At 32.2% G+C, this 23,885-nt stretch overlaps 2 protein-coding genes and 1 long non-coding RNA gene across 3 annotated transcripts; all 3 read left to right on the forward strand.

Moving 5' to 3' along the window:
- Positions 1 to 635: 635 nt before the first annotated feature.
- Positions 636 to 1,121, forward strand: LOC145315495 (uncharacterized). The gene is made up of 2 exons (XM_080155477.1): positions 636 to 834; positions 961 to 1,121. The coding sequence occupies exons 1-2, from the start codon at positions 636 to 638 to the stop codon at positions 1,119 to 1,121; spliced, it is 360 nt and encodes a 119-aa protein (XP_080011603.1).
- Positions 1,109 to 5,181, forward strand: LOC145317416 (uncharacterized). The gene is made up of 2 exons (XM_080158493.1): positions 1,109 to 2,215; positions 2,312 to 5,181. The coding sequence occupies exons 1-2, from the start codon at positions 1,753 to 1,755 to the stop codon at positions 2,932 to 2,934; spliced, it is 1,086 nt and encodes a 361-aa protein (XP_080014619.1). The 5' UTR covers positions 1,109 to 1,752; the 3' UTR covers positions 2,935 to 5,181.
- Positions 5,182 to 5,604: 423 nt separating this feature from the next.
- Positions 5,605 to 6,291, forward strand: LOC145317417 (uncharacterized). Its single transcript, XR_013878990.1, has 3 exons — positions 5,605 to 5,735; positions 6,027 to 6,079; positions 6,256 to 6,291. It is a non-coding gene; the product is annotated as an uncharacterized LOC145317417 (long non-coding RNA).
- The last annotated feature ends 17,594 nt before the right edge of the window (positions 6,292 to 23,885 follow it).

The following is a 23,885-nucleotide window of genomic DNA, read 5'->3' on the forward strand; positions in this document are numbered from 1 at the left end:
AATTATAAATTATAATTATAAAATCATAACTATTTAATAGTTTTTTCTCGCATCGTATTTTAAATGGCTTTCCGCGGATGTAAAATGTACAATTGTAAGATAAAACCAGTTTTTTTAGATGAATATTTGAATGAATACGAGAATTAATATTCTAAAACAATACCATTAGAAAGTAAATCATTAATTTATTTTTCATTCTTTAGTCCGTCAAGATACTCAATGAAGAGCACGGGAAAACCCCCACAGAGTATACAAGTTACATGAACCATGAGGATGAAGATGAGGAAGTCAGTGATGATGATGATGATAGTGATAAGGAAGACACACCTGAGGCTTGGGGTATGGTCGGACCTCCACGTGGTCCAAGCCGGGAACATCCATCCGGATGGCTAACTGACCAGGAGGCCAGAGGAGACAAAACTGTAATGTACAGGGCAACCTGGAACCTGCAGCCGTCTTTTTTTGGCAACGGAGGGGGAGATCAGTAGCCGAGTTCTCTCTCTCCTTAAAAACATGTAGGCCAGACACTGTTAGTGCAAACGCACGAGCAGTAGGCAGTGTATTATCGGTACAGAACGCCCTAGAAGAAGAAGAAGACACCTGAGGCTGATAGTGAAGATGAAATCCCGTTGGATATGGTTATAGATGAGGTTGACAAAGGAGTTGCACAAGCAGAAGATTTAGATGAGGTTGAGGATGGTGTTGTAGAAGCCGAAGGTGAGGGTCAGGATGGAGGTGAAGAAACCCTGGCAGGAACAAGACAAGGCGATGGCGGCATATCAAGTGCGATTTTCTACAGGTCCATCGCCATCAAAGATCCACAACAAAGAGAGGGTAAGTAAAGTTAAATTAAATTCATTCCCAAAAAATTCAATGAATTACATTTAATGATTTACAGGGGTAGTTTCACGAAATGCATTTAACTAAATTATATTAATTTATTAAATTATTTCTTTTCAGCAATCACAAATTTCGGGAAACTAATGGAAGAGAACATCCAGAAAACAATGATATGTGATGAGCAAAAATGTGGACTAATAGTGGGAGGCGTTTGCCTCAACCACCAAGTGGAGTTGGCGTTGAAGCAGGCTGCCAAAGTTGTAAGTAAATTAATTAAATGATTAATAGAACTAACTAAATAACTTATACAGTAACTTAAAAAGTTAAATAATAAATTATACAAAAACGTGAAAATTAACAAATATTATATTTTTAGAAAGGGAAGAGGTACAACAGAACCATAATTAACCTGGCAAAGCTGGTCAGTAAAATTATGAATAACAAGAAGCTGCGTCGCGTTTTGGTAGAGAGTGGACAACGTATGCTTACCAGATACGTGGAGACGAGATGGAGCTCCAGAATGAACATGATAAAGCGGTTCTTAGAGATGTTTGACAACAAACAACTACTTCAGAAGGTGAAAAAATCCGTGCAGGATCAGAAAGGTAAACCCAAAAAAGTTAATTATAATTTAAACAACAATTTAAAACTAACAAAATTACCAACTTAAATTTCTCTCTGTCCCTTAATTAAACAAAAGAGAAAGGTAACAAATAGAAGTTTATTAAAATTTAAACTAAATAAATTATTTCTTCTCTCGTTCCCTTAATTAAAAATTAGAACTGTATATATCAATAGAATTAATTTTTAATTTTTATTTTAGTCAACAAGAAGTTTGACAATCTGTGGCCAACACCTGACCAGGTTCTTGCCCTCAGAGAAGTCCTGCAAGTGTTGGAGTGTGTGGATACCATGCTGACAATTCCCGCCCAAGCCCATGAGGCCACAATCGTCCAGATGTTCACCATGCTGGATACGGTGTTCTTTACCCTACGGACAAGTATGCCTGGCAACTTATTCGCTAGACGTGTATTCAAGTTCCTTCACCAGAGAGTTAACAAGATTGTCCGTAATAATGCAGGCTGGCAAGTCTGTCTCTACCTACACCCCCTGTCACGCAGTCATTTGGAAATGATTGCGAGTGGCACACAAAGCTTTACGGTGACACAGGATGAAGCAAAAACAATCTTACAACAAGCACCCAAAAATTGTAGGTTGTTGGGTGAACGGCTACACCGAATCTCACTGAGAGCCAACCTAAGTCCTGAAGAAAAGGCAGATGAAGAGGCCGACCTGCGTAGTGCTAATGCGGATGCCGACAATGAGGATTCCGAAGCTGACGAGTACGATTCTCCAGCAACTGCACCTCCCACAGGTAAAGATATACAATATTAATTAAAATAGATAATAATAATAACATTAGTTAAATAATTCAATTATCATTTTTATTAATTATATTTATGTATTACAGGCATGATGACACCCATCCAAAAGATGTTTTGGAACAAACAACAAGAGTTCAAACAAATTCAGGCTCAAGCAGCAGCCAAGAAGAAAAAGAAAGAACAACGTGACAAACAGAAGGATCCCCTGGACGTCATGAAGAAACACCTGAAAGCTGGGCTGAAGGATTGGAATAATATAGAAGAATCCAAGTTGCATGCCTTGACATACGGTTACCAACGTGAAGTCGCTAAGATAAAGGAGGAAATTGCGAAAGTCAAAAAATCTAAGTCCAAGGATTTCGATGTTGAAGAACGCCAGAAACTGTACAAACAAGGAGCAATGACCGCAAGCCACAGGATGCTTACTGCCAGGTATGAACATGTTGCAGAGCAGATATGTTATCCCCCTGGACTTGTCAGTTTGATGACCAACTTCAACAACTTACCTGTTTCTAATGCGAGGTGTGAGAGAATTTTCTCACACCTCAAATTAGTTTACTCATCGAGGCGCTATAACCTAGAGAAAGACACCATCCACGCCATCATGTTCTTGAAGATGAACAAGCTAGTCCCCAAGAAGTCCCAAGCATTTTGGGATAGACAGGTAAAAGTTACCAAGAAGACAGCAACCAAGGAACTGGAAAAGTGAATGAAATAATTTTTGTAAATATGTTTATCATATTAATTATGTTGGAAAGAAATAAAGTAGAAGTAAAAGTAAAACAAATAATTTAATGAAATAATTTTGTGTTTTTTAAATATCTGTATCATTACCATTATAAAATAAATGTTGTAATAAAACCCAAAAAACTGTTTATTGATATATTTATTTTTTTTGCAGTATTGTTATTTAATTTAACAAGGATGAATAATCAATAAGTAGCGAAGCCAAAAACATTACTCAAATCATACTTGTCTTGTGTCTTTATGCGTGGATGGTCTCTTGCTCGAGGTTCTAGAGTAAATAAGTTGGACATCAAATGAAAGTAAATACTAAATATCCAAAAATAAATTTGAATTTCAATTAAAGGGTGATGGAAAAAAATAAAAATGCGTACTTGCCGCTTCGCTTATATTATTGTACATTCAAACATCAGTAAACCAAAAATCAGACCAATCGGATAATTAGGTCACATAAAAATTTGTTGTTAAAATGTAAAAAAAATACGGACATTAATGTCAGAACTGAATTATCAGAATGCGAATATATAAGAGTCAAAGCAAAATTGTAAGTAAATTTGTTTAAAAACAGCTTGATAATCAGGTTTAATATGAGCGTACATTTAAAAACGAGTTTCAACGCAAAAAAACGCGGAGCCGAATCTAGAAATACGGCTGCGGATGTGTGTATATTTGGTAACATATGGTTTTTAAGTTTAATTTAAGGAAATAGACCGTTAAATCATATTATTACTGTAAAAACTCACTTTTAACTAATGTGGAGCCGAGCCGTTCTGAACGACGTAAAAAAATGCACGGAAATTCTTTTCGAACACAGGGATTCAATATTTTTAGGTAAGACTAAGACTTATCGATAAAACACACCCGATACTTTGTAATTTTGGAACGATATAAAAAAATAAAATAAAAACATAATTAAAAACAAAGTATGGAGCTTGCCGAATTATTCACAGTATAAAATCTGTGCGTTTAAAATTGAAATTACCAAAAGGCAAAATAAGAATAATTAAGTTATAACGAACAGACTTTTCACTTTATATTTACAAATTATTACAAAATCCTTACCTTAATATACTCTACTAAATGATTATGTGTACCGCCTTCCGAAATAGAAAACATAGCCTATTATTTTGACGTGCATGTACTCTTATGACATTCACGCAAAACAATAGACTACAATAATCCTTTTCGGACGACAGTACAGAATTAGATCTTGTGTTGACACTTGACTTTGTTTCTTTCTTCTTTTTTTTATAACTATATTTTCAATTGCAAATAATATTTATCACTTTATTTTATTGTATTAATATAATTCCATTTGAAGTTTTCACATTGTATATTAAATTTTTTATTATTTTTCACTTTTCTTTGTATCTAACTAACGCGTAGTATGACGTGTCAATACACTCTGAAATTCAAATAAGGACTGAAGAACTATGTGTGTGTGCACCTCATGGAGACACGAGGTAGAAATGTACATGGGTAATTAGAAACTTCAATATAATTTATTTCGTTATATTTACATTTTTTAAAATAAGATTTTTTAATATGTTTTGACCACGGTAAATAATAAAAATTTGTTGGAGGAATTTTTGTGTATATATTTATCCCTGATATAAATTGAACAGCATACACCGGAAACGGATGATATCAAATAACAGGGAATCTATAAATATATTGTTACAAATACAATTACAAACTATTATAAGTTAACTTTAATATATTTCATTATCGTTATATACTTTTTTTACGTAATGCAAAATTATACTTTTTTAATATTAGGAAGAATTTTTATTTTACCCTGTAAAAAAAGCAATGAAAAAAGTAAGACGTCTAAAATGTCGTATTCTTAACAGGTAGACTTTTTGGAGTAAGGAAATTATGTCATCACATTAATTTCATAGAAAGAACCTAAAAGTCTAATATATCTAGTAAATTTTATTTCGGAATTGTTTAACGAACATACTTCATTTAAGATTGCGTGATTTATTTCGAAATAGAAATATAAAACGTAAAAATTTATTATTTTTCAAAATCTTCTATTTATTTACGAAGTACTTCGTAAATAAATATTAAGAAATTTGAATATTTAGAAAAATAGAAATAGGGAGGTATTTTTGAACGAACGGAGAGGGGAATAAATATCCTATTTTTGAAATAGAATTCTTGCACACGTTAATTAATATTCCCCAATTTCAATATTTTCATATCTCTAAATTCCCTTCCAAATTTTCTCGAAAAACGATACGTTTAGGGTTTAGAATACTTAATATTTTAAATATCTAGTAGACACATCATTGGTCGTATGGATGGGCGGACCGAATCTAATTATAGAAAAAACAAATATATCAATAACACAGGGTGGTCAATCAAATTGCACTCAAACTTGAAATTGAAACATTATGTGTTGCTAAATTTTGGATGAATCAAAATAAGTTTTTTTTAAGTTTTTGTTTAACTTAAATTTTTTTTAAGGACACTCGATATAGAATAGTATATATTGCGATTTAGTGATGTTGATTCAGCAAAATTATTTATGAAGCTTAGAATTTCATGAAGCAAAATTGTTATAATGCATTAGATATTTGTGTGGAGCTGTCTCTCTTCATGGAGAAGGGGGGTGGGCAAAAAATTTGGCAAGGAAAGTTTGCACTGTCTCTCGGAGTTGGTATGCGCAAGATGGGGTGGTGCAGAGAGGTAGCTGCAATGATGAGCAGGAGTTGGGCGTTGTATGCGCAAAAGTTGAGCTGCGCAAGAAAGTGCTCTCAGGTATAGAGAAAAATAGTTAGTTGTGCTTCAACTTTCAAGATTCTAATACATAAAAATAGTTGTGGATGATAAAAGTTATTATTCAGATATTTCATAGAATAATTAGGTAAATTTTTTACTGTATTAGACTAATATATTGTATTAAGAATTATTTTTATGTGGCTCGATTATTGACAAACATTTGATTAATACTATATTTCTTAATACATTTTTAAGAAGACATGTTGAAATTTTATTTGTTAAGTGATAACATTTAAGTATGGCATCTAAGATAATTGTATTATGTTTTAGATTGGTCGAAAAGAGGAGTAGTTGTGGTGGTTGAGATACAGTATTACCTGTTGGTGAGTTTTAGTTTGTTAAGATTTTATTTTTAATGATGTTCAATATTGATATACATTTGATTAATGTTATATAATATGTTATATATATGTTAAAGAAATTATTTTATTTTGTTGAGTGAAAATAAAATATGTATTAAATAAGTTTTGGCATCTAAAATGATTGTATTTTGTTTTAGATCGGCCGCAAGAGAAGTAGTTGGTGGTGACTGAAATCTAGTTTTGAATTTGGCCATTGTTTTGTGTTGACATTGGTATTATTTGTAGGTGAGTGATTTGTTTTGTTTTATGATATAGTTAAAAGGTGTGAGAGAGAGTGGAGGCTGGTATATGATACACTTTGCTCTGACCGATTATATGTTGAATTGTTGGTGGAGAGAGAGTGGAGGCTGGTACAGGATACACTATGGTACATGACCGATTATATGTTGAATTTTATCGATATTAAAGGAGCATTATTTATGATTGTTTAGTAATTGGGTCAGTAATATTGTGAAACATGCTATTGCTGCTGTAGAATCTGTTTATAGATTAGATGTGAAGTCTGTTGAAGTTCAGAATGCTAAACAGGAAGCTAAACAGGAAGCTAAACAGGAAGCTAAACAGGAAGCTAAACAGGATGCTAAAACAGCTCTCAATAATGCGGTCAAGAAGCTTGGAGTATCACCAGGAAGGTAGATATCAAGTTCAAGGTTCCTGTATTCTCTGGCAACTATAAGGAGATTTAGTGATCATGAAAAGTACCTGAAGCTAACAACTGAGTGCTTGCACAAAACTCCAAAGGAAGCCTGTGCTGGATTGACAACATATTAATATCAAGTTCAAGGTTCCTGTATTCTCTGGCAACTATAAGGAGATTTAGTGATCATGAAAAGTACCTGAAGCTAACAACTGAGTGCTTGCACAAAACTCCAAAGGAAGCCTGTGCTGGATTGACAACATATTTGGAATGTAAGGAGCTGCTGGAGTTTATGGATGTTTATGGATTTACTGATATTCTGTCTATTGTGCAACAGAATATGTTTCCTCATGATGTACTAGAGCTGAAGAAGAGAGTTGAAAGTAAAAGGAGAGCTGATGATGTTACAGATTAAATACTTGCAAACAATGATTGATGAAGCTATCTTTGAGCTTGAATATGATATCTCTATATATGGGAAGACTATTACTGATCTTGGCAAGAAGAGTCTTAAATCAACCAGTAGTGGCAAATCATATGCAGCTAATGATAGTACTGGTGATAGTGATGATCATAATCCTACTGAAGCAAGTCAATCTGTTGGTACTGTTGTTGCAACCCTTTCTCAACCTGTTACAAATACTCCAATCAACAGTCCAACTGCTGCCAAGGAGAAGAAAAGTAATTTAGATTTATAGATTGCTAGATTTATAATAACTGTTGAAAAGTTTTGAAGACTTGGAGGTGTTAAATTTAAGCATTTAAGCAACAGTTGTGGATAATAAGACGTCGGAGAGTAGTTTTGAAGCTTAATTTGAAAATTGAGGATTCGTATGTCAAGGATAATGAAATAACATTGAGTTAAACGAAATATGTTGATATTTATTTTGAACAGATGTGCACAGTGTGTCAGGATGATGCAAATAAATGCACAGTGAGTCAGGTAGCTACAAAGAGATGTATTTACAGTTGTCAAAATGAGAAGTATTTAGTTGATAGATAATGATAAACAGAGATATACACCATGGGCTAGAAGCTATTGTGAAGTTGTGCAGAATTTTCAATAGCATGCATTGTATCTTAAATATATCTATGACTGATAAAACGGATATTTGTAAGTTGTTAATACAGTGGGCAGTTAAAGTAAAATGCTGGTTATAAAATTTTAGCTGTTCTAAAGAAGGCGGGGCTTAAAGATGATGTGGCTGTTGTAGATTTGACTGCCAGGTTGGATATCTTACTTGTCAATAGCTGGTGTTTTTGTCGATAGTTAGTATTGAAAAACGAAATGGATCAGATTTCGAATCAATCTATGGCGAAGGTTTTGGTTGCTTTTGTTCGGCTGCAGTTTTCTCTGTGTTTGTTGTTTCTGTTCATTGTTGTCAACGTTATCATTGGTTGGAGTGTCAACAGTAGCATCATTGTTATAACGAAAATCATTGGCAGTTTCTGTATTTTGAATGACATGTCGATTTTTGGATTCTAACAGAGATGTTAATAGCAGTTATCGTGGTTGTCATTATTAGGCTTAAGTCATGCCTGACTATGCAATAGATATAATCTCCTGGATGATAAATGTGAACAGCAGTTCTGATTTCTGACCTGAGACCTCAAACATTTGGCAGGTTTGGCTACTAGAATGGTTGAGTTAGATGCTCGGTTGGCTAACCTGCAGGATCAGCAACGTATTTTGAATCAGGAAAGGGTGAATTTTGGGAAGTAGCTAGAGTCGATGCTAGAAAGGATTTGATCCCAATTTTTTGAAGAGATTGGAGGCTTCTTGTGGTGGAGGTGAATGGCTGTTGTGTTGTTTGAGAAAATCACAGTTGCTAAGTGGAAACCAGTTTATAACTAAGTTTATAACTAAGCTAAGGTCAACTGGTATGGTTATATTGTTTGTGGTGTTGTAGCATTGGTATGGTTATGTCATTTGTGAGATGTTGATGGATTGATGGATAATGATGGATTGATGGATATGAATGATACTACTATGGTTGGTATGGTTATATCATTTGTGAGAGGTTGATGGATTGATGGATAATGATGGATTGATGGATATGAATGATACTACTATTATCAAGAAAAATCTGGCAAAAGAAAATGAATATTATGATCAAGAATAATTATAGTTTTACTGTGTATTAATTCATATTTTATTTTATTTTTATGTATTAATGTTTAAGTATTTGTTGAGGCAGTAGTAGTCTCGAAAGGTTTAATATTAATGCTTTTATAACAATGCATCTCTAATGACATGTTTTTAAATCAATGCATTCTGATGGTTATATGTTAATCAGTGTTTTTATTTATCATGCATTTATAATAACTATGTTAATCAATGCATTTCCAATGTTTATATGTTAATCAATGCATTATATGTTAATCAATGCATTTTTCAATGATTATATGTTAATCAATGTTTTTTTTAAAAAAAAATATAAAAAAAGAGAAAAAAAACACATAAAGAGAAAAAAAAAAGAACATATAAAAAACATAAAAGAGTTCTAAGGAACCAAAACAAAAAGAAAAAAAATGTATATGAAATGTTTAAAGATCTGGAAATAAAATTAAAAAAAAAATAAAAATTATGGCAGGTGTCATACCAGATCAATTATTATCTATTTAATAAGCATTCAATGCTATTTATAATATATTTGATAATTAACATGTAATAAACATATTGTTATATTCAATCTGTAATGTTACAGTTTCGAAATTTATGTTCATGTTAAAGCCGGGGAGAAATGTGATGTATAGTCCCTTTCTTCCTGTCTTGAGAGCATTATATGTATTTTGTATATTAGTTGTCAGTTCTTGTGTCACCCGTCTCGGAGCAAGACTTTGCTCTGCGACTCGGCACGAACCTAAAAGTGAATACTTGCTATTATATTTAATATTATTATTGTATGTTTAATCTGTCTTGAATTAATACACTTTATTAGAATATTTAGCTGTTTATTCTTACTATTGCTACACGTCAAGAGCTTGAAAACAGAAAGAATAGACCTATATAATACTAGTGTTGGGCCGGATACTATTTTGGCCGGATACCGGATATCCGGTATCCGGATAGTTTCAATATCCGGTATCCAGCCGGATATCTGGCCAACGCTCGATATCCGACAAATTACCGGATATCCGACCGGAGATCCGACAGTAAAAATCAGCCGGATATCCGGTATCTGGATAGTTTCAATATCCGGTAACTGGCCGGATATCGAAAATAGCCGGATATCCGGCCAAACCGGATATCCGGCCCAACCCTATATAATATATGTATATTAACTCTTTAAATATACTAGCGGCTGCGCCGTAGGAGCTGTGTATTCGAATGGGGAAAAGCCAACCCAAAAATTACTAACTTACTTACTTACAGCCTTATTGTCTAGCAAGGAGACTTCCACGAATCTTTGCCAAGGTGTTCTGGCTTGTGCCAAAGTTTAAATCTCATCCCAGGTTTTGCCAATTTCTGAAGGTGAAAAAAAGGTGAAGTCTCTGTTTAAATTAGCTAGAAACATGGCCATAATAATAAAATAGAATACATCTATCGTAAAATTTTTAAATGGGTGAATGATTTCTTGGATCTAATTGAAGGACATACAAATAACCTCTTATCTTATAGAAAAGATTTAAGAATTTTTAAATCAAGTATTATTTGTAAAGTCTATTACATATATGTCAATTTGCTTATTTACACTTGATGTACCCATCTTTAATTCTGACCATCATCCCCTCACACTACCTTTAAAAATAGATATTGTTTTTTATTTTGCTATTGTTTTTTACGTTTATTTCTATATGTATGAAAACAAAAAAGTATGTGTATAATCATACAGTTTTTCAAGTTTTTAGATAATTTATTTACAGGTAATTATAAAACAAACTATAAGTTCGTTGATTTTTATACATTTATAATATATACGAATTACAAATAGCAATGCATCATGTATGCCCCCACCACCTCTTCATAACTTACTCTAGATGCACAGCCTCTAGAGGATAGAACAAGCCTTTTATAACTTTTTATTACGTTTACTAGGGAGTGGGGATAAACCTTGGAATGCAAAGTCTACAAAAAAACTTATGTAACAATTATAACTCTATATTCTTATTTTTATAGAGAGAAGTGCCCCTTCTATTAACAAAATAGCCTAAAACACTAGTCGTATTAGCCGTATGTATACTCTTTGAGTCCAAAAAGCAGAGCCCAATTGGCAGTCTTTAGTTCATACAGACGGACAAACAGACATGATTCTATGTACTTTGAATTATATCTAAAAGAAACCTAGCACAACATACCTATGTACAGTAAATGTAGATGTGTATATGTAATAATCAATCTTGCATAAATGCAGGCAGACATTCAGAATTACCCAGGGAGTACATTAACTAGGCTGACAACATTCATAAAAGCGGAGCTCAATAAAAAGGACTTTTTTGAGCGATATCTCATGGGAGGGTTGTGGTGCCTAACCCCGAAAAAGCTATAAACCTTCTCAGGACCTTTTAGAAGCTACTTTGTAAAGCACAACCATATTGAGATCCTTTGGTACAAACAAACAGACAAACACACAAACATCCTGTTACTTTTATATAAGGATAGGACAATTTGACCATTGAAAAAAACCAACATGTTTAAGTTGTACTGTTCGTACTTGTAATGCTTATCAAGAGTATATCAAAAAAGTATTAGCATTCATCATGCAATGTTTGATATTTAAAAAAAAATCAAAGGTATTCGTAATGGACGTACAGACGTTTGAATTGATATGCCATAAATACAGAAAAGCTTCGCTTTCAACAAATGTTTGAGGGTGCACTTTGGGGGGAACCCTTTTACCAATATGAATATATATTAACATTAATATTTATTGGACAGCCGACCTAGATTTATTACATAATGCACCTATATACTTTTATTACGAACTATTAGCTTCGCCCCTAGCCTCTAGATTCACATAGCAGTCTAATAAACACAATATTGGATTTTTATTACTTTGATGTTACACCAGATTTCATGTTATCTTATAAGGTGAAACTCCCAAAGGGCTAAAATAACGATACCCATCATCCACCTCCTTTACCCCATCCCCTACATCCTACTGGATGACCGAACTGACAAATAAATTAGTGAACTATGTTAGCAACATAATTGACCGCAATTAACTTCGTTGAATTATACCCAAATTAAAATTTAGAAAAGTTTCCAAAGTTTCAGAAGCAAAGCTATTAAACATTTTAGAAGTGCTGGTCTGTCTATCAATATGTTTGTAATACAATTGAGAGTTTATTTAAAAATAAAAGCAAACAGAAGCAAAGTATCCCTTAACATCTATCGTTATCACATCTTATAATTCAATTATACTGACATTATCTCAAGCACACCCTATCCTTTCTATTTCATAAGCGCCAGGAACATTGTAATTTCTTTTAACTCTTCAAAATATATTTTGTTCTCGTGGGATTCGAACTAGCACTCTGTAGAACCTTTAAAATTATCCCTGCTAAGTACCCCTGCGTGTCCTTGACTAATACAGAGATTGATTTGAAAAGAGTGGAGCCCTTGGGACAACAATATTATAATATTATATATCCCCTCTACAGATGTACACTTTACTAAACATGTATTTTACATTAATGGTTAATGGTAGGAATAGAAATTAAAATAATAAACATTCTATTTTTATTTATAATATATTTATCTTTTTTATCGGCATCCGCTTAGTGGCTACTTTGCATATGCCCTGCCCCAGCAATAAGTTTAACAGTTTAAACATAGATCTAAAATGTTTTGTAATTTAATATTTGCTTTAAGTTTTTGGTGTTTTACTATCAAACGCTTTTCTTACGTCAATAAAACGTATTTAAATGGAAAGTAGTTTTACTAAAAAATTTAATTTATATTCAAAACTATTGAAAAAGTTTATTAATTAAGAACCTAGTAATAGTATCTAACTTTTTCTTTGTGACGTAACAAAAATCCATCTCTTTTTTAGGGGTTTCCTTTCCCACCTCCTCTCTCATCCTTCGATTTGTGTTACGTCACAAAGATAAAAAGTTAGACACTATTACTAGGTTCATTAGTTAACCATGTTATTTAATAAAAAATTAAATAAAAAACTCTCTTGTTACTTACTAAGCAATTCTCAAATTAAATTTTTTTCATATTCGTCAATAAACATTTAAGTTATAGTTATCTTAGCAAACGGCCTAGGTCAACGGATAAAGGATAGGTGGATATTGTACGAGATTCTCGCATATCCTGATAAAATGTTTCTCTCTGCTGGCTAATATAACGAAACCCTCCCTCTTTTGACTTTACCCAATTCCCCTCCTCTGATCACAGTGGAACGTATTGACCAAAAACTGAGGACTATGTTAGCAATCTAAATTGATCACTAAAAATTTCCTGTCACAATATACATGTATTCGATATCCATTCGGATAGACTGAATACTCTAGTTATAGATAAGACTCATATATTGTATATATATATATTGATTCCAATGTGTGTGTGTGTGTGTGAGTGTGTGTATTCCTTAATCAAGTTGTATATCTGTAAATAATATCTCTTATTCAACCAGATGTTCTACTACTAAATTTAAGACCATGTCATAGACAAATAAGATGGACAGAAATTTTTGATAACATTCTTCGATCATCAATAAGTCTAAACTATTTAAATTTTTAAAAGGATGAATTTATTCCGTCCCTATTATAAAGTAAAAGGATCTCTGTCTGTCTGTCTGTGTGTGTGTGTATCGAAGGATCTTGCTAACCACTGAACCGATATGGTTCTACTTTACAAGGTTTATAACTATTTTTGGGGAGGATACAACCTTCCTCCAAAAATAAATTGCCCCTAGAAAATTACCCCTCAACAAAATTTTTTTAATGAACTTTAAAAAAAACTAAAATTGAAAGTAAGGGGTTTTACTTTCCTCTAGCCCTAGGGTCCCCAGAGGCATCTAGGTGCGTAGAGGCTTGTTTGTAATACAACATAAACAATATTTTTGAAACAAAAGATCTTTAAACGACTAAAACAATCGATCATTCAACTACTGGACGTACAAATGTATGATTATTTGTCTGTGAAAGCCCAAGAGATGATCAGGGGGGGAAAAGGAGTAAGTTATACTTGTAAATGATCTATTACGGTGGTAAACATATGATGGGTTTATACTAGGAATAGCGAGAATACTCTACAAGGGTCTGTGTTCTTCAGTCTTTATTTTCATCTTTCTTTTCCACACTTCAGTTTAACATAAAGCTTTGCTAAAAAGGACGATATACTCCTCGTTTGGCTAGCCTATAACTAAATATGATAATAATGTACAAAATGGCATACTCTAAATCAATACAAAGCTTTCCTAAAAAGCACAAGCCAGTCGGTTTCAATATCCTTTAAAACTTTAAGATCTTTGTTGTAAATAACAAATGATTTTACCTTAAGTTTACTAAAATATCGTCCTTGTACAATAAATATATAAATGGTTTATATGCATAAGCAAACTGTAATGACTCTTACGCAACAAGGAAGATAAGTTCAATATTAGTGAAGCTTTTAACAAAACAATATACAGTAATTTATGACTAAATTTTTTACTTTGAATAAAGTAATAGCATGTCTATCTGTCTTTTTGTCTGAGTGTCGATAGCTTAAAATCTCTCATACCGCTAGACCAACAAGGTCCTCCTTTACATGGAGCTTTTTACAGCTCCCCATCCCCCATAAAAAAAGTATTTTTGACTTTTCCCCCCCTAAAAAACTCGTCTTCCCCAGGAGCTCCTGGAAGCCTCTAGGAGCGTACCCACTAGTAAATATATAAAATAACAACCAAACTTTTAAAGAAATAAAATCATATTGACACCAAGAGTAGCTTTGCTGCCGAAAGAGTAATGAATAATTGAAGAAATGACTTCTGTAATGGTTTATGGTGAGTTGTACACAAACATAATTTAGGTTAATTTCTACAGGAGAAAAAGTTTTAGACAGGGATCTAAAGGGACAATGGCCGATATATTGATGTACAACCCCAGTGATGAAACACAAAATTACCCTAATTTAAAATGCAAAATATAAATAAACAAGATCAATTTTGTAATAAGTAGCGCAGCATCACTATTCTGTCATAGATTTTTTAATACATTCATTAAATGTATTTGTAAAATAATAATGAATTAGTCTATATAAATAGAACTCTATCAAAGTAACTAGGATTTCATTATTTAAATGAAGTAAGTGTCCTTTCTCTTAATGTACTTATATAACCAGAGTGACGGACGTAATCATAACCTAAGTATAGAAAAGTTGCGCTTCTAGTAATATGTAGTTATTTTTGCTAATATCTTATCTATCTTCAGGAGATTTTTAGCTATAGAAAGAGAGAGAAAGATAGTGAGAGAGAGAAAGAGAGAGCGAGAAAGAGAGAGAGAGATAGAGAGAGAGAGAGAGAGAGAGAGAGAGAGAGAGAGAGAGAGAGAGAGAGAGAGAGAGAGCGAAAGAGAAAGAGAAAGAGAGAGAGAGAGCGAAAGAGAGAGAGAAAGAGAAAGAGAGAGAGAGAGAGAGAGAGAGAGAGAGAGAGAGAGAGAGAGAGAGAGAGAGAGAGAGAGAGAGAGAGAGAGAGAGAGAGAGAGAGAGAGAGAGAGAGAGAGAGAGAGAGAGAGAGAGAGAGAGAGAGAGAGAGAGAGAGAGAAAGAGAGAGAGAGAGCGGGTGTGGGAGTGAGAGAGCTATAAAAACAAGATAGATAAATGGATTAAACAGATTGTCAAATTTTACCTAGGGTTAGAAAATTAGAAGGAAATATCAGACAATATAGAAAATTTAATTTAATTAATTCGTTTTCAAAAAAATTAAATTGTGCAAAAAGAAATATCCTTTTAAAATTTTGCAATACTCTAAAAACTTACAATTTATTCTGTCACTTGTATAATGAATGAGTTTTTTAACCATAGACCAAGCAATAAATTCTAAAAATTTCAAGCCCTTCGGAAATATTATTTTCTAATATTTTTCTTTACAAAGACTACAAACTATAATATAAGTCAAACTACTATAGTACCAAATCAAAAAACAACAACCTGATATAAGTCTTTGTAACTTTTAAAAACTTTTGGGTCATAGAAAGAAAATGAAGTAGCGGGTTTCGTCGTATATCATAGTAGCCTTAGGTTAAGTAAATGTTAAAGATTGCCGTAGGGTTAGGAAATAGGCCCTACACGAGAAAATCTACTGTGAAAATACTACAAAACATATACTTCTCTATAATATTTATCCATTTCTTTGATTTATAGAGTGTCCTGTTTAAAATAAAATGAATGGGGATGTTTTATAGTTTTGGCAGTTTCAATATGCACTACGATAAAAATCCTTTGCCTTAGATTAGGCTATCTTCTGATATCGTAAAATCTATTATGAATCGCAAGACTTTTTTCCGGAAGTTCTAATATTCCTGTTTTTTTATTGAACTCTATTAATAATTTTTAGTATTTATGTTATAAAAAATTAAATACTTTTTAAAATATTTATCTTTGATTTAAAATTAGACTCTAAAGGTTTTTTTCTTTTTTAAAATCTATTTTTATTCAATTCTACTTTAATTAGGACTTTACTTTTCAATTGGTCAGAATTGATATTTCAAAATGATATTTCAATCAGTATTGTTATAAAAATAAAAAAAATAGGAGCTATGTTCTTTTAAATAATCTCTAAATCTACCTATAAAAACTACTACTAGGGGATTTAAAAATTTAAATAAACTAGTGTTAACAAGGACAATTATTTCCACAACCAACGCAATAATATGAAATTAAAACAATCTTAAAACAGAAGCATTAAATCCTTAAAAGAAACAGGATGTATATTTGTCTTTGTGTCTGTTCAATAATGTCTCGATAACCGCTGAACCGACATGGTTCTCCTGTATAGTGAAGATTATTATAGGTACCTCCAGTCTCGCATGAGAACTTGCTTCTGGAGAAAAATACCACCCCCCCGTCCAAAAAGACCACCCCTAGCATATGTAACATAACTGAAAGCATATCTATAAAATGTAATGCTAAAAATACCATTGAGTTGTTTGCTAAAGTAAACTAACGGGTAGACGGACAAACATACACTTACTACAGAGTGGCTGCACTGCTAAAAAGACATGGATAGAGTCAACATATGGTTACATTGTGTCCATTTAACAAACCAGAAACGCCTATGAATATTCTCAATGTTAATTATATGGAAGTCTGTTTCTCCTACTGTAAAATTAGATTCCCTTTTTTACTAAAAAAATTAGGATGACAACTCCCATAAAAGCGAAGCTTTGAAATGGTAGGACAAACAAGCATTAACACTTCAAGTGTCAGAAACAAATATTAATATTAATGCATAAGTCTACACAAAATTGTAAGTACATTTGTTGTAAAACTGATTAAATACAGGATACTGTTTAAGGAAATAATTACATTTTTAGTACTTGATTATGGAGAGGCTTATCTTATAAAATTGTACTATGTTGTCCTAGGAATCGTTATTAAAAAATCAGAAGAATAGGAAAAGTTAAATATCAACATGTATTAAATGCATGTACGGACATTCTAGTATCGATTATAGAGTTTCTACTATTTCTAAATCGTACTTAATTACTACAGTAATCACTAATAAAAGTTTTAAATCGATAGGATAACTCCAACATGCCTAAATTAACGATAAGAGCTATCCGTTATGGGGCGGATGGACGTTCGGACTGACCGACTCTAATTATAGAAAAGCTTCGCTTTTAAAAAGTCAATAAAGTTTTTACTCCCGATTTTGATATGATTTTCAACATGCAAAGCGTGTTCTCTCATACCCAACATCCATTACTCTGTTTTTACCGTTTAATATTTTGACATGAAACTAAAATTCAAAAGCTTTTCTCTAGTTATATAGGGGCTCTGTAAACAAAGTGGTAAAGAAGGGGCAGAAAAAATAGCTTAAAACCATCTTATTTCTAAAAGTAAAATAGCCTAAAAAACCGTGGAACACATGTGAATCTTCCCTATTAAGGATAATTCAATCATTTCATTAGTTATTGGGTTCCTAAGTTCAGACAAAAAAGCTTTTCTACTTTATATAATAGGATCCACTCGTCTGTCTGTTTAACGGATAAATTTTGAACAGCTGAACTGATCGTGTTCTTCTGCTTCTCATGGAATATACCTTTTGGTCATATATACCAGGTTTTAAGGTATTTTCTTGGGGGTTGTGAAGATATAAAATGAAGGATTTTAGTTCACCCTCAACTCTTGTAGAGAAGCTACTTGTTTAAGTGTTACAAAAAGCCATTCCTTTAAAATATAGCTTACACTTTTATCCTATTAAAAAAAAAATATTTTTATAAAAGGGGCGGGTTGTTAATACACCCCCTGAGGAGTTTGTTGTGAGTAGGGCCCAGTGAACCCTATAAATTCAATCTTTCCATTCTATTTAATAATAAATAATTCATTTGTAAAACTTTTCTTTACACACATGTTAAAATCAGTTTGGATTTTTTAAAAGTTCGAAGCTGTTATACGTTTTATAAGGCTTTGTACGTGTGAACGGCATTTTTAGACGTTAAACTTATACTCTCATTGACATGGAATTTAGCCAATTGTGTTTTTTTTAATAAAAAAATTACAGGATCATGGAAAGAAAACGAAGTAGGGAGTTTGTCTTAATTTCACAGTAGCTTATGATAGGTTAGGTTAGGTAAATGTTAAAGATTGCCCACAGGGTTAGGAAATTGGCCCTGCAGGGTTAGAGCCCCCGCAGGAGCTAACATAGAAAAAATCTATTGTGAAAATACGACGAAACCCGCTACTTCGTTTCCTTTTAATGATTCAAAATATTTTAGATTAACAAGGTATATTAGAGAAAAATATCTCTAAAAGTATAGTTAAAAAGTTAGATCGTTCCATAACAATGTGAGCTTTTTTAGATTATTTCAATAAACTTATCAAAAAAATATTTTCAATGGCATTAATGATTTTTTCTTCAAAATTTCAAATGAATTATTTATATCTTTTTTTTTATATTTCCCCGCTCTTTAAATAGGGGAAATTTTGGTCAATTGAAAATTCCATATGTAAAGTTTATTAGGTCCCTTAAGAGATGTAACATTGTATAATTTATCTTCATCATTTATAATATTCTATCCACTAGTTTTTATTCCCAGTTGGTTTCAATATCAAATAGTATACACAGAACATTTAAACTTCAACTTTACTTTTTAAAAGCCTAGCTTTTCTAAAATTTAGGCTTTAATTTAAGGGAGGGGTTAGGTCTCTTACGTTTTATCAGTCATACATTTTTTTTATGTATTTTGCATGACATATCCAGCATTCTTGTTAGGTTTATTTTGATAAAACTTGAAATTAGAAAAAAATGGATTGCTACTTTTTAAATTAAATAAAAAATTTTTTAACCCATTTTGGTTGTTAGTGAAGTTGCTTTTTTAAATTTTCACACGTCATTTTCCAAAAAGCATTCCTTATTTTTGAGACTCAAATTAAAGATATTTGCATAAATTTGTTAAGCTTACGCGTTCATATGATAATAGTACGTGAAGTTCATGTAAGCAAATATATTACCATGAATATGCATATACATATATCGTATTAGGGGGTTTCTCAATTACAAATTTTCATGATTGGAATGATAAAATTTTTTGTTTGAATCCCTCTAACTGGCCAGCGTACCATGAGTAACCGATTTAGGCAAGGGGGCAAATTCCCAAAGTTTTGCCAGTTTTACAAAGAAAATAACGAAACATTTTTGCTAGTTTTTGGCAAACCCTCTGATATGAATACTTACTAACATACATAAGGGCACTAATGTATATTTATTCATTATGTCAAGAGTAGTTTTTTTTCAGGGATCTAAAGGGATAAGCCAATGGCCTATAAATTAATGAATATCCCCAATGATGATACACAAAAGTAACCCTTCTGTAGATTACAAATAGTGGTTGAAAGTTTTAAACACTTAACTTAATAGACCAACCAATCAAAATTTAATAAAAGTCCCCAAAGTTGTTAGGACAACGAATAAGAATATCAAACTTTGGGGACTAGTGGAATAATCAACCCAATGTCTCCTCCATCCCTATTTTTTTTACGGGTAATGGTATGTAGATATGTGTGTAATATGTTTGCGTTGATGGACACTCTAAAAAATTAGGAAAAATTATTTTAAATATATAAGGTATTTTTTAAAAGGAAGTTGTATTTTTTAGTTATAATTTTTATTCCAGTATGGCTTGGATTAGAACCAGTTTTCAGGTACTTCTGAAAATTCATGTATGGCATCGTAATACTGACCGCGGAAAGTTGTCTATAATACGATGCGATAAATATCTATTCCTTTAGTATTAAGAACCCTTTAAATCGAAAAGGAATACTGAATACTGGATCAAAGTTATTTAAGACAACATTTTCATATTGGCAACCTACATTAAATTTCGCTGTTATTTTGAGTGGGAGGGGGGGGGGGTATCAGTGCTCAAAAGGGTACTCTGTGTGATAGGCCCCCAAATAGCAATGTACTAAAATGATTAATAAACATCCAAAACGAAATTTAAAAGATTTTTTTTGCAGTTTGTGTTTTTTTGTTGATGGTGTCTGAGCACGATCTGCTGAGATGTAACAAGATTTCAAGGTGTCAAAACCAAAAGGGAGGGAGTGGAAAATGGACTATTTTATTACACTAGTCCCTAAATTTATAATAACGTTTTCTTATTCGTTGGCTCAACAACTTTAGTGACTTTAATTAAATTTTGGTGGGTTGGTTTATAAATTTGATTGTCCAAACATTACAACCACTTATTGTTATTTAAAGAAGGGGTAATTTGTGTACCATCATTGGGGGAGTACATTGTCTTATCACTTTAGATCTCTGCAAAACCATCGTGGAGATTTAAATTCTCGTCGTGGGGAGCATGGGAAGGAGAAATAGTTTAGATTGAGGGACATGGAACCTGAAGAAAAATTATTTTGCATTGGCTTACCTATTATCTCAAACGGGCAAGAAACCGAGCCAAATCTCTGTATTAAGTTATGTCACACGCATTAGACAACCAACTGTTTAATTACATGACCTTTGTCTAGAAGTTCTAACTGTGCATGAGTAATGAGTGCCTGTTTGGGGCCAAGGCATTCCATGCACTCTGTTTATAAATGTCGTGCATCTGACCATTTTTTACGTCTTTAGTCATTGCGTGGTGTTACGCCGAGATTCGAACTCATCACCTCCTCGACGACTAGCGGAGGTGTTATACCACGATCACTGGTTTAATATTGGCCAGTGAAAATATTCATTTCTGAAACAACATGTTTGTAATACCCTATTCTGTCTTTTAGTGCCAGGAAAATGTCTAAAATGGAGCAATCAGTCACTACTATTCCTAATCCAGCAAAGTTAATAAAGATGTGATTTCTGTTGCTCCACTCGCAAAATAGGAAATCTTCTTAAAATACTAAATATAAATATTCACACATACTATTACATGCATGCTTCATGCTAATTCTAATATGACGTTTTCTCAGCGGTTTACCACAGGTTTACAACTACTTTTTGGCACTCATGAAATTCATTTTTAAAGGCCAAATTTTAAATCTCAAATTATTCTTAGATCTAATACACATCTACTTAATAACTTCTATATTTGTCCGTCCATAAAATATTAAGGTGATATATCAAATATAACCTACATTTAAAAAACAAAAAAATAAACAGTGCAGTGGTTGATGGAAATAAAAAAATCAAATATGCTCAATTAAAAAAAATGTAGACCTATATAAGAAATCTAAATCAAAGTACTTATATTTATTGTGAATGTATAAATTTTGCTAACACTTGTGTGTATTTTTCTAAGCAAAATTGATAAAGATCATTTATAGAAGATAAAATCCAGAGAGAGGGAAATACTTTATAGAAAAAAGAATGTGATATGTTTATAGTTAGATTTTACTATGTAGTTTTCCAGTATGGCTTCCAAACCGATTAATATCCGCAGGATTAGGATCGGTTCTCAGTCTTACTGGAAAATCATGTATAGCATAATATTACAAACAATTTATTTTAAAAAACGTGTCTATAATACGATGCGGTAAATAACTTTTTGTTAATTCCAACTTTCTCTTTTAATTTTATGATTCATTTATTGATTGTTTTCATATAAAACCTACCTGCACAGCTTTTAGCAAGGGTAACTAGTTTTATTTGAGCGAGACTTAATAAAATAGTTTAAAGAGGGAGGTCATTTTCTAGTAAATCCCGTAAAGGTGTGTGTTATAAGGCCTAAAAATAGTAGTAGAACGATAAGGTGCTCTATATATTTGTATTCCCTATTGAATAGAACAATAGGGAAGAAATTTTTTTTTTTTTTTTGATAACCTTTCCTGGAATATCTTTAAAAAATAAGAAATTTCTATTAAACGCTTTGTTTGGCTCAAACTGACACAAATAAAAAAAAATATAATTATAATAAATCAACCTGTAAAGAATGACTTCTTCCTTTGTTTAATGGTATAGATTGTTCTTAACCTTTACCTTGTACCTATAGAAAACATTATTATTATAATTATATTTTTTTAAAATTTTTGTCAGTTTGAGCCAAACAAAGCGTTTGATAGAAATTTCGTATTTTTTAAAGATATTCCAGGTACGGTTATCAAAAAAAAAAAAAAAATTCCCTATTGTTCTATTTAATAGGGAATACAAATATATAGAGCACCTTATCATTCTACTACTATTTTTAGGCCTTATAACACACACCTTTACGGGATTTACTAGAAAATGACTTCCCTCTTTATGAGTCATGACAAATGAGATAGTTTATCAATTCTAATTATAATATCTTTCTGTCCTTACTGATGAAGCTTAAGATCTTGCTGACCGCCTGGGCTTCACTTAGTTTAGGTAAGGACTCGGAGTGGGGTCAAAACACCTAATTTTAAAATACCTAATTTTAAGCATATCTTAAAACTGTTGTTGAATATATTAAACCGGCGGCTATGCCCCCTAGAGTCCTCTAGGGGCGATTGCAGTGCGGAGGGGAATTCAATTAGTCTGGGGGGGACTCTCCTCCACAAAAATTGCTTCTGCGATAGAAATATCATTAAATATGGAAATTTTCTATAAACTTCGAACGAAGTCTGCTTTGTAATAGGTAAATAGGCATCTGATATAACTAGGGTATGATAAGATCAACGATGAAATGAAAAATTACCGACAAACATACTCGAGACTCTTATAGATTTGCTTCACAACTATTCTGTAAAAACTTTGACAAATAAAATGTCTATAGAACAGTGGGATAAAAGTAGCAACAGTTCACCTAGTTATTAGAAGTGCTACTACTCTATAGCTAGGATATGTTCGACGTACTGAACGTCATCCACAGTTAAGATCTGATTTTAAAATTCCTTATTCTTTATTTTGTCGTATTTTACACATTAGAAAACATAAGTTCTTAACATTTATAAATGTAAATGATAAAAATGCAGTATTAAGTATTTTAAAGACAAAACATGCTGAATAATATTATAACTTTTTCTTTTTAAAATTTACATTGCTACAAAAGTTTCCTTGTTATATTTTTTGTTAAAAATTACGTGCTTAAGCAAATATCAATAAATACAAATAAAAGAGATTTGTTCATTTATTCTTTGTGTGTGTGCATGTATGATGTGTTTGTGTGTGTGTGAGTGTGCGTAAATAATTTTTTGTGTTCGCTCGGCAGGCGCTAAAACACTTGTCAATTGTTTTTTTGCTCACATCATAAAAATGTTGACGTGCGACAAGGCTAGAATAACATCACTGAACAAACATTAATTCATTATTTCTTTTTTTAACTTAATGTATTTTAAACTTTTGTTATTATAAAAATTATAAAATATTGATTAAAATTAAAACTAATCTAAAACTAGGATGGAAATTTTCATAAAAGAAAAATTTAGATTTAGTCAATGGATATGGAATATACGTGGATGTTATGACAGTCATAATCAATTTAGATTGCTAACATGGACATCATTTGTTGGTCATTTCGTATTTAGTAGGAGGGGAGGATAGGTTAAGGGTGGTGGATGGGGGGGGACCATTTTAGCCAGCT

Source organism: Acartia tonsa, chromosome 4, assembly GCF_053477335.1.
Source record: "Acartia tonsa isolate MP-2025a chromosome 4, ASM5347733v1, whole genome shotgun sequence".
Lineage (NCBI taxonomy): Eukaryota > Metazoa > Arthropoda > Copepoda > Calanoida > Acartiidae > Acartia > Acartia tonsa.